We start from the raw sequence: 12095 nt of genomic DNA on the forward strand, positions 1-12095 counted from the left end.
TTGTCGTTTTTATTATGCCCCCCTTCGAAGAAGGGAGGGCATATTGCTTTGCTGCTGTCTGTCGGTCCGTCGGTCTGTCGGTCCACTTAGTTTGCGTTCATTTTCTTCGCAACCGTTGCACATACTGAAATGAAATTTGGTATACAGATATATCACATGAATATCTAGGTCAAGTTCTGTTTCGGGTACGATCGCGCCATTTTTACAGAGTTATGCCACTTGGACTTAGAAAAATTCCAATTATTTTCAGTTTCCGTTCATACCCTTAAAATGAAATTTACTATACAGATATATCACATGTATATCTAGGCCAAAAGCACCATTTTTGACAGAGTTATGCCACTTGGACTTGGAAAAATTTCAATTATTTGCAGTTTCCGTTCATTTTCTTTGCAACCGTTGCACATACTGAAATGAAATTTTGTATACAGATATATCACATTAATATCTAGGTCACGTTCTGTTTTAGGTATGATTGCACCATTTTTGACAAAGTTATGCCCCTTGGACTTCGAAAAATTCCAATTTGCAGTTTCCGTTTATTTTCTTCACAACCATTGCACATGCTGAGATGAAATTTAGTATACAGATTTAATTTATCAGATGAATATCTAAGTCAGGTTCTGTTTTGGGTACAACGTGCCATTTTTAGTTTTGCCCTTGCTTAGAAAAATTATGTTTTACAAACATCTCTTGTATTAATATTGACTTTAAATAGAGTAAATGTTAAAAACTCGCACGAATTTTTAATTCATTTCCCCTTAAAGGAACACTTTGTACTAACTTGTGGTTGTGTATTTGGACACTTAGTTGGGTTTTCCAAAGGGATATCTATATAGGTGTACTTTATCATAGGAACATTCGTATAAAGTGGCGATGGGAGAAAAATAGCTAACTTAAAGTGTAAAATTGCGCTTTATTACAGACTTTTTTTTAATCACACTTCAGGATGTACAGTACTGTGTGCTGAATGTGGTTTAATCTCCAAAATAATTTGACAAGGGTTTAATGAGTATGAAAACAAATTTTAGGTCGAGAAGAGCATATTCCTAATATCCCGGTAAAAACGTTAGGAGCAAGTCAATATCCAATTAACTATAAGCCCTACCTGGACCAAACTTGGATGGATAATGCATCTAGAGATGGACACTACCACACTTGCTTCGAATGCTGGATTACCTAGGACCTAAGTTTTCCAGATGAGTAACCGCTGGGGTAAAAAGTTTTTGGAAAGGTACATTCCAGAGTAACTATAAGCCCTATCTGGACCACACTTGCATGGATGATGCACATAGGGATGGACACTTAAGCATTTGCTTCGGATGCTGGGTCTGACCTAGATTTTCCAGATGAATGACCAGCTAGGTTTCATTTTTGGAGTAGCTCCATTCCCACCCTATAAGTTCTCCTTTGACCAAACTTGTGTCGACGATGCATCTAGGGACTCTACCACGTTTGCATCGGATGCTGAATCCGACCTAAGTTTTCCAACTTAGTGAATTTTTCCATACTTTTACCAGAATAGTATTGATGATGTATCACTTCAAGACTTGCTTTTGATTATGAATCTGACCTATATTTTCTAATTGAGTGACCAGGAAAATGTTATTGGAGTCGCTCTATTATGACCTGTTACTTGTATCATTAAGCCTGCATGGAAAATGCATGTAAGGATGGACATGTCCAGACTTTATTAGGTTGTTGAGAATGACTGAAAGTTTGTCGATAATATATTAAGTAAACGGATTAAATATTTGAGCAGGTCCATTTTCAAGTAATCACAAGTCCTACTTAATCCAAAACGCACGAATATTGATCTTAGGATGTACACTAACTAGAAAAAAAAATATATGAGATTTAACTTACTTACAGATAGTATTCGCCAAGGTAAGGTTCGAAATCTTTGATTAACAACGCTGTAATTTGCCAGTGTTTGGCATCACAGAAACCAGCATCTAACTGAACTTTTCCAAATTAAAACTGCAGCATTTAAGACTATACTATGTAAAAAGTGCCCCCTTTCCCTTTTCCGAATTTTACGCAATCCAATTTGTTCATTATAAAGCTGATAGCCTGACTTAATTTGTTAAAATGATAAAACATGAACACATCAAATTGAACTTTTCATATTTATAACAAATCTGTATACCAGAGGCCTATATAGGTCCCTGTTAAAATCATCAGTAACATGGACAATAATATCTAATATAAAACATATCACAGACAAAAAAGCACTAAATACATATTTCAAACTTAACAATATCTACAGTTCAGCAGTCATGTTATGAATATAGATTATTCTTTTTTTTAGAAATCCTATCCTGTAAGCCCTTCTTGTAGAGATTGGAATCGCTATAGTGTTTCATATCATCCATCCATCGTTTGTCCTCGTTATGGGTTTCATCAGTGGGCCGCCTTAGAGGGGTACTGCACCCTCCCTCATAATTTACTATCATCTGAATATTCAGTTTAAAATTCGCTTGGCTTTTTATAATCTGAGAAACTGACGTGCGTATTTCTTTTTTTCGCCTGCAGACCAGGATTTGGATTTCTGACGGAAAAATTTGAGGTCGTTTGAGTGATCTTTATGCAGCATAGGCTTGTAGCTTTGAGGCTCACAGAATGTCTGAAATATCAAGATATGTGTTGATGAAATATCGAGATATAGAAACAAAGACAGAAAGATATCTATCCCTATTTTGATAAAATTTCTGGATGATTATAAAAGCAGTATTACCTTGTTAGTTGCATAAAACTCTTTGTATCCATTGTGCAGAAGATAGATTTCTGGGAATTTAAGGAATGGATAGTTCTCTTTATTTAGCTCCCTGTCTTTGTTTCTGAGAAGTCGGCATCTAAAATTAAAATTAAACGTTAATTAATTTGAGTTACTTAACGGATTGTAGTGCAGAAAATATATGTTTTTTACATTATAAATTAATGTTGATTACCAACTTTAGACGTGACACTGCTATAGATAAGCTTAGCTTAGAAAAGTCTATTTAAATAGGGCATTTTTTTTCAAATGGAAGGGCAGCAAAACTCACTTCTTGGGGCCTCTCTCTGAAGAAAATTCGCAGTGAAAGATGAGAATATTGCGCTTATCGCTGTCAGTGTTGTTTTTGTTGCAGGAATGAAGCAAATCAAGAATACCCTCTTCCGTGTATATATTTTCGGCACCCTATAATCAAGAAAGTGTACACATTTTATCAATTTGTCCGAGGTTTATTTTTAGAGTCCAGCTGCTGTAATGTTGTTAAAGATTATGGATAATAGGTTTAATTTTAATAGATTATACCTAAAATAAATATTTGTCTTTAATAACATTATTTGCATAGGAAAATTACAAGGAAAAAAATCGTATATTAACCTCAATATGACCTCCGTCGAACTCGTATGGGTAGCGACTGTCAATAATACGAAAACTCCCGATAGTATCCGCATATTTGCCTTTCATTAGTTCGCCTAAAGTCTCTGCAGAGATGTTGTTCAGATCTGGGTGTTTTCCTGGAATGGTTGGGAGTCCCAGCGTTGTTTGTCCGTCGCCTGTAATTCCGTCTTTCTCCAAAACGGCCTCCATGGCATCGACGATTTGGAACAAGGCTTTTTGATCATTCTGTCGATAGAAATATAAATTGATAATCAATTTCAAGGGGAAAAAAAACATTAAATCTTGCATAGTGAGATTGTCTATATGACGATAATTGTGTCTGAGAGGTTATTTACCGTGAATTCTTGACATTGTTTTCCGGTGGAATGCCTCGCTCTTTTACTTTTCTGGCATTGTGCATTTTCAGGTCTTTCTCTCTTGTTGCTAAACAAGGACCGTCTGCTTTCAAAGGTGGCAAAACGCTGCAAACCGGTGCTTCTTCTTCTAATTTCAAAACCTTCAGAACTCTCTATAAGCTTCTAACGAAAATACATAATATTTTATTGACAGTATGAACATTAAATAATATTGATCAGCAATTACGCTTTTTAAATGTATTTGCTCTCAATTTCAAGAGAAATCCTTTCTTATACATGCAAAAGTTTATAACAACTAGTGTTTTACTGAAATAATTATAAACACAATGCAATAAAATCAAAAATTGAAAATTCATTAAAAATTTTATCCCTCTTCATTAAATTCATTTTTGAGTTAATACCTCTTCATGAATGTGAGGTACCATCGAAATTTTTCTAACAACTTTAGAGTCTGTTGTTCGTTTAGGAGTTATCACGGACGATAACTCATCCTCCACGGTGTCAAAGCGGAGAGTCGACATTAGCTGCTTTGTGAGCTGTAAGAAGGAAAAATTAAATTATGTAGCATGTAATAAAAAGGTAAAATACTATAATATTAAAACATTCAATTTTCTTCAATTTAAAAAAAGCAAAACAAAAATGAAAATTAAATTAAAAATCACATTTTCTAAGTACTTACAGGAGAAACAGGACTGCATTCAAAAGAGGCATCCCTCAAAGACTGCATCATACTAGAATAGCAAATTATTATCCGATTATGAAAAATTATAAACGAATTATGTGCTTAGGGGTATTTAGTAATAGTACATGTGTTTTAATTGAATCTTTAAAAGAATTAAAAGTATAATTTATATTTTAAAAAGTGCATTTGTGTAAATTATTACAATTTACTTTTTTAATTTCATTTTTTTTTAAATCGAAAATCATATTAGATGTTAAGTTAAGTCTACCTTTCGATACCTGCGAGGAAATCCAACGTTGTTACCTGTAAAGAAAATTCAGTTTATGATTTGAAAAAATTTATAAAACGGGTATTTATAAACGAATATGGACTAACTCATCGTCAGGAATGAACTTCTCTTTCATTATCTTGAAAAGTGTTCACGATTCCCGCTAAGAGTTTCCTTGTCATGTCCGCCGGTAGAGCGACCGACAGAGTAACGACCAAGCATTAATTAATAACGGATAATTAATATGTTTGTATTTAATTACCTATCGGTGTTATTGATATATTTCTCATGTAGATCACTTTCCAAGCGGAATGTCAATCAATTATAATTATCATAAAAATTGATTTAGATAATTTATCGATAGAGATAATAGATTGTATTTATATTTTTATATATTTATAAAATGAATGATGTCTTATTCTAAACAAATACTGACAGCATTGCTTTTTTAAATAATGAAATGTGATTATATTTATTTTTTATTATTATTTTTTTATTTATTTATTTATTTTTTTTCGTATTTTAATTATTTATTTATTTTTTTGTGTGCGTATGTGTGAATGATTTTTATTTTAATACGTATGTTAATGTGTCACCTGAACATATCTTATTGTCCACGTATATTTTTTAAAGCTAGGATTTGGGAAATGTTCTAAAATATTTGTATTTTTCTCACAACATTTGTGTGTATGGAATATCATAAATTATTTTTACAAATATAGTTCAGAATTTAAAACTGAAAAAAAAAACTCAAAGGTTAACAAAATCAATGAATTCGTTATTTTAATAAAATAGATAATTATCTATATTAAAATCATTAATTATACAATCGATACTTTTATTATCTATGGCTATATGCTCTCATAAATTTTCGCTTATATTTATGATTTTCTTTTGAAAATACAATATTTTTACTTTTATTGTGTACAAAGAACGGATTCATAAAAATAACAAGCTAAATTTCATTTTCTAATGTAAAGAACCGTTCCCGCTGTTCTGTCAGATTCCGACATAACTCCTATCCAAATTGTTTTGACTCTGGTCTCAAAGAGGAATGAAACATAATTAATTTTTTTTAATAATCCAGGCCTCAGAATTTTAAGTTTAGTTTATTTTCTATAAGTAATCTAGATCTAAATCATTGGGAAACTTTTAAAACTTTTCTTAAAAAAAAATAAATCAATGGAGAAAATACAATAATTAGCAATTTTGTACTGTGTACATTTTTCAGAAATTCAATATGTCCGGACCTATTAATTATCAGTAAATATGAACTGTTTCTTCTAATACAAACAAACCCTTTCTTTGCTCACTTATGTCACATTTTCAAAATCCAATTATTAACCTTTTTGACACCAATTATATGAATAATTTATGGAACTATTGCATGACATTTTTTGTACCTCCAAAAAATGAAACAATATTTCAGCAAAACAGAAAAAGCAAAGGATCTAAATAGCACATATCTGTCAGCCACCCCAGAACAAATCCTTTGTCATGGCTCGGATTTTCGTAATTTCAATTTTACTGATAAATATTCTGTACTGTGAAAGTTTAAGTCTTCTGAATGGTGACTTCACTTTCACAGAGAATACACGTCTGGCGAATCATCTCGTCCAAAATAGAACAAATATAGGAATTGGGATGTGCATTCGGGACTGCCGCGCTTTATCTGGATGTCTGTCCGTTAATTACAATAAATTTACCTTTTTGTGCGAACTGAACGCTGCGCAAACAGAAGTGGGCAATGATACCGATTTTTACACAGAAGATGGTACTTATTTCGTGGATTTACAGTTGATTGTAAGTGTTTGTTTTCTTGGGGGTGGGGGGGGGGGGGGGGGGGGGGGGTTGAAGCTCTGTCATGTTGATATTTAACAAATTTTCCAACACATACTTTAAATATAGAAAATAATAACATATAATGTTTTTGCACCGAAACATTCAACGATACTATAGAAATTAAACTTCTCAAAGGTCTTTTTAAAAATTCATTATTGTGTTATGAAATGATTACAATATACTGTTTCGGATTTGATATGATTTTCAAAATTTATTACTAAGACATGATAATATAAAATTTAAATTGAAACAGTTTACCACACAATAAGTTGAAAAACAAATACCAGGGTAGATATGCTGGATGGTCTCTCTCTCTCTCTCTCTCTCTCTCTCTCTCTCTCTCTCTCTCTCTCTCTTGAAAATAAAAAAATATGAAGTTAAGTTTCTTTGACTGAAGATGTATTCTAACTTTAAGATTTGGCACCCTGAGGGTCAATGTTTCTAAGCTATGCAGACAGTTAATTCAAATGTTTAGTAAATATGTTTGATTACGAATTATATATTTGGCAAGAACTTTTCATCCGAATCTTTTTTTTTATTTTAAACCAAATTATCTCCAGATTAAAAAAATATCTTTACCTTTCTAAAATTAACATCTATCAAAAAGAACACACATCGGCTAAAGTTCACATTTTTTTTTATTATTCAAATTATGAAAGTTATTCCTCTTATAAACGAATCTTCTTCAAAGGTCAATGAAAGCGGTATATATACATGTAAGATATCGAGTGATGTAAAACGTTTACGATACCAAATTTGTTAATGCTCTTTTTTTCCTATTTTGTGGATGCTTTTGCGCAATCTTTTTAATACACTGATGTGTCTTTAGGGGATTTATATTCTCTAGCTATAGACTGTTGTTTTTAAAGCAAGTACGTGTGTTTTTCATGCTCTTTATCTATTGTGAAATATCATATATCTTCCTTATTTTCAAATTCTTTGCCAAATTCCTCGAGGATTCGTCGATTGAGGAGGGGGTAAATGTATTTTTGCTTGCAGAATTATTTTCCTCTGATTATAATGTTTAGTTTATAATATTTATTTGACAGACCCCTTTTACGAAAAGCTGTTTCAAATACGGTGCATATGCCTCTAGTTTGTGTCCTGTCCACCAGATTCTGACTGTTCTTCACAATACTGAAGAAAAGTGTGTTACAAGTAAGATGATTACATGTACTTCGTTCAACATTTATTTCATATTTAACCAATACAGGCTTTAATTCTAAGATCAAAAAATCTTTAGACAAAATAATTGTGCTTATACAATTCTATCCAGTAATAACGGTTACCTAGAATCATAGTAATTCTTTTCAAACCGTTTTTCTTCCTTTTTTCCCCCCGAACATTTTGTCTAGAGGACCGCATCATCTGTTCCAAAGGCTTCTTTTTCAATGGTAAAGAGTGTGAGTCCTGTCCCGTTGGAAGCTTCCAAGCTCTACAGGACAGATCATGGTGTGACCTGTGTCCCCCAGGAACGTTTCAGGACGAAATAGGTCAAGAAAGTTGTACCTCTTGTGAGACCGGAACTTACCAGAACAGTTCCGGAAGTGACGCATGCAAACCTTGTCCATCAGATGGTTATTATGATTACTGCAATAAAAATGAAAGGGGATTCTCTAGCTCATCAGATTATAATTGGTGGAGCTATGGAACATCATGTAATAGAAGTACAACAGAGTATTATTATTCTCGCTATAGCTACAGTATTTTTCGATCAGCAATAAACAATACACACTGTAATCGTGAGTATTGATATTCATATACATGTAACAGTTCAAATTTCTAGAAAGTTGTATAATTTGAATTTCAACTTCTCATCATTAGGCATTTTTGAGACCGGTTCCGAGTAGTTTAAGTATAATAATTTATCAATGATTAGGACTTGTTGTGTATTTGTGATACAAAATTTAAGGACAATTCCCGATTTTAAAATGTACATTCATTCACGTAACCTCTTCAGATTTGGATGTCAAACGTGTTACTGTAAGGGAAAGTAGAGAATGTCTTGTAAAATTAATGGCAACGTCAATTTAATTGTGTCATCAGATTTCATTGTCAATTTCATTTCTAAGTAGATGAATAATGTCAACTTTTCTTTTACAGTGTTTCCAACCATCCGAGACACATATTTTAGGTACTTTTCTTCAATTTATTCAACCATCAAAACAACTTCCGTTTACACTGCGGTAACTTCAATAAGCAGCGTTCGCCATGCATGCGTGAATAAGTGTGTTTGGAATTCGGAGCCCTGTGATGCAGTCATGCATAACTACAAGAATTCCTCTTATCACACACACAGCTGTTCACTTTTGCAACTAACGGAAGTAAAACCTGAATGAAAGTCTTCAAGAATAAGTGACACATTCAATTTAATGACATTCATGTTTTACAATTTTTATAAACAAATGTGCAATTCAAATTCCAATAAAATCAGTTTCAATAAAAGTCAGTTTATTTTCTTGTGAGTGAATTTAATTTTGTTAACTTTGTTCTTGGTAAACGTTAAACATGATCACATGATCACCCATTGATTTTCTGGACATCCTCATCGATAAATGAAAAAAAATACAATTCTAAATACTTGTAAATTATGCCCAATCGTTTATGTCCGTATTTGGGTTTAGATACATCTAGACTATTTGCAGTGTAAGGAACTATGTGAAATATATTGCATGTGTAGCATTTTCATCCCAAGAAAACTTGTAAACTACATGTATAAGGCACAATTCTTTAATTAACTGAACATTGATTCTGAACCTTTAATATCCAACATAGGCACTCCTAATCTTAATTGTTAAAATAAAATATACATCGATCTATATTATAAACAGTATAGTACATTATAATTTTGTTTTTTTTTTAAAGTATAATTTTAAGATGCATGATAATTTTTATTAGATGGTTTTACTACATGTGATATTGGTTCGATAAGTGCAAAAAACAGACTTGAAAATGCAAAAACTTGAGGTCGGCTTAGCAAACTAAAAAAAAAACAAATTAAAAGTTATGTTGAAGGACCATGGGTAGTGTAGATTGTAAATTGTTCAAATCATGACCACATCGGGGGTGGGTGGGGTCGCAGTAGGTAGTACAAGGGGGAAATCTGGTAAGGAACGACATGACCAAAGTTATAATCAGGTGAGCGATATAGCCAAATGGCTTCTTGTTTTATTAGGAATTCATTTCATTTTCACAAACTCTCTCTTGAACAATAACTCACAAGACGTTTGGTATGATTAATTTTTCTTTAAAAGCTGACAAGAATACTTAATCCCTGATTTCATAATTCTTTACCTATACCGCCCATGTAAAGAAATTTTTTAATTATATTCGTTAACAAAACCTTGTTGACTCTTTCCTTTTGTTTAACTTGTTTAACGAATAAAATGTCAACGTCAGAATCGTTACATTTTTCTAATCCCTCCTCGGATCTCATCAATAAACGAGTAATTAAATATTGCGCATTATTTTGCTCACACATGCAGGCATCTCATCTAGTCTGTATTTTTCTTAGAAGGCGATTCGGTCATCTAGATCTGGGACTAAAATCAGATTTTCGAGATACCATTTCACAGCTGAATGCAACCTGTAATTGAACATTCAATTCACTATCAAAATATAAAAAAAAATTATCCGCAGGATTACTAGGTTAGCCATTTGTTCATGTACACAATACAGTCTGATTATTTCATTTCAGCAATTTTGATGTATGTTTTAAACATACATTAAACATGTTAAACACGTTTAAAAAATACCGCAATTAAACAAAAAAAAAAAAACAACATTTTTCTAATAGATTTTAGATGGATGGTTATAATAAACCAAATACAGACCAAATACAGACAATTTTTTTAATGTACAAATACCAGTGTTTACTCTTTGGAGATTTTTCTTCGTCTATTCGAAGACATAATTTTCAGAAGCGATCTTTACATTGGAGTTTGTGTATATAGAGGAGACAGAAAATGAACTGCATGGAATAATAATTTAAAAGGAGAAGAAAAGGCTTAAAGTATTAGAATCTGAGGAAGGGGTCAAGGTGTCAGAAATTAAGATCCCAAATATTAAACTGACCTCTGTTAAATACTACAGTAGTACGTTTAATGAGCAAAACTTGTCTTTTCATTTTTCATATTTAAACATGAATAAATGGAGGTGTAAAATGTAATTTTACCATCATTGATGAAGTCCATTACAGCTTGTAAATTTACACAGAAGGCTGGAGTACTAAGTATTTGTTGATCAATACAAAAGTAATATTTGCTATCTATTACTGGCCAGAATGAAGTATTGCAATGTATATTCCTTTGAATAATGCATGTTTGCTTACATGTTAATGTATGTTTAAAAATCCTAAGTAAAAGTGTTGCTGTACACTTAATAACTCTTGTTACAATTATAAAGAATTTGAAATACTCTAATAAAAGGATTAATTACATGTATGATCTAATTTGCAGTTTTAATCATAAATATATATACATTATTTACGTAATGTACACCATGTACATTATGTATATAAACCATGATGAACTGTTTTTGATTATTTATAGGTGATATAAATGTAGTTCCTGTGATTCCATGGCTATATCTGGATAAATAAAGGGTACGAATCATCAAACTTTGTCATTTTGTGTAGCCTGGATTCTCATTGTGTTTGAATCAAAATGTACGTCACATAATGTCCTACATTTTGAACTTCCAGGCTTAACTAAATAAATAGAATACTTAGAGGCTTCAAATAGAAATGATAGGTTGTACAATGTATTAGTGCCATTCAAGGTCCATGGGGCCTCTTGTTTCCAAACAATTTTTTTTTTAAATTGAAAATGGATATTTTAAAGCTTGTTGCCCCCTCCCACTTTTTTATGCACTATTCTTAAATCAGGGTAATGTGATAATTTTTTAATATAATTTGATTATAAACATTTTTGGAACCTCCCTTCCCCACGGCAATTTGAAATTGTTTCCTCTGCAAAGAGCCGCTTTTCAAAAACGATACTACATGTACGTGTCTGTTGCAAATTGCTCAAAAGATATAAATCAAGTGAAATTAGTAAAACAATTTAGATTTAAAAAAGGAAGTATTTTGTGTCAACAGAACCATTTATTGTTTGATCTAACAGCTAAGCAAAGCAAGAATTAATGAGGATGAATTTGCTATTCAAACCATGAAAGTGGTTTTTCATCGTAGATTTGGTCAATAACTTAAATTACAATAGTAATGGAAACCTGTTATCCGTGAACGTTTTGATTCCATAGACAATAAAGGAGATAGTTTGTATCATTCGTTTTCATGTTTAATTAGAATAAAATGTAAACACGATTTTCTATATGGGTTGAATTATCGGCTATTGTCTGAATTAATGGCTTTCCAATTGTAAATTGCTTATAAAAGGTTAACGCTGGACATTATACAGATTCAATCCAGCCTTCATCGATTTCGATCATGACTTTGCGATGGCAAAATCATTTATATCCAAGGCAATATTCAAACTTCATTTTCAATATACTATGGTTAACACATATTGATACCTACTTTTTAAAAAGCGTATTAAT

At 32.0% G+C, this 12095-nt stretch overlaps 1 protein-coding gene across 1 annotated transcript; it reads right to left on the reverse strand.

Annotated features, from left to right (window-relative positions):
- Window positions 1-2473: 2473 nt before the first annotated feature.
- LOC134249178 (M-phase inducer phosphatase-like) lies at window positions 2474-4477 on the reverse strand. The gene is made up of 7 exons (XM_062731553.1): window positions 4427-4477; window positions 4149-4283; window positions 3727-3909; window positions 3371-3616; window positions 3048-3181; window positions 2738-2855; window positions 2474-2626 (listed from the first exon to the last, which is right to left on the reverse strand). The coding sequence occupies exons 1-7, from the start codon at window positions 4475-4477 to the stop codon at window positions 2489-2491; spliced, it is 1005 nt and encodes a 334-aa protein (XP_062587537.1). The 3' UTR covers window positions 2474-2488.
- Window positions 4478-12095: the final 7618 nt, after the last annotated feature.

Source organism: Saccostrea cucullata, unplaced genomic scaffold (assembly GCF_032062105.1).
Source record: "Saccostrea cucullata isolate Sc308-1 unplaced genomic scaffold, CSIRO_AGI_Scuc_v1 ctg25, whole genome shotgun sequence".
Taxonomy (NCBI): domain Eukaryota; kingdom Metazoa; phylum Mollusca; class Bivalvia; order Ostreida; family Ostreidae; genus Saccostrea; species Saccostrea cuccullata.

Coding starts and splice junctions, on each gene's coding strand:
- LOC134249178 (XM_062731553.1), bottom strand. CDS start 4,477: ATGATGCAGTCTTTGAGGGATGCCTCTTTTGAATGCAGTCCTGTTTCT. Junction 4,284..4,426: donor AATGCAGTCCTGTTTCTCCT/GTAAGTACTTAG, acceptor TCCTTCTTACAG/CTCACAAAGCAGCTAATGTC. Junction 3,182..3,370: donor TCGACGGAGGTCATATTGAG/GTTAATATACGA, acceptor TCTTGATTATAG/GGTGCCGAAAATATATACAC.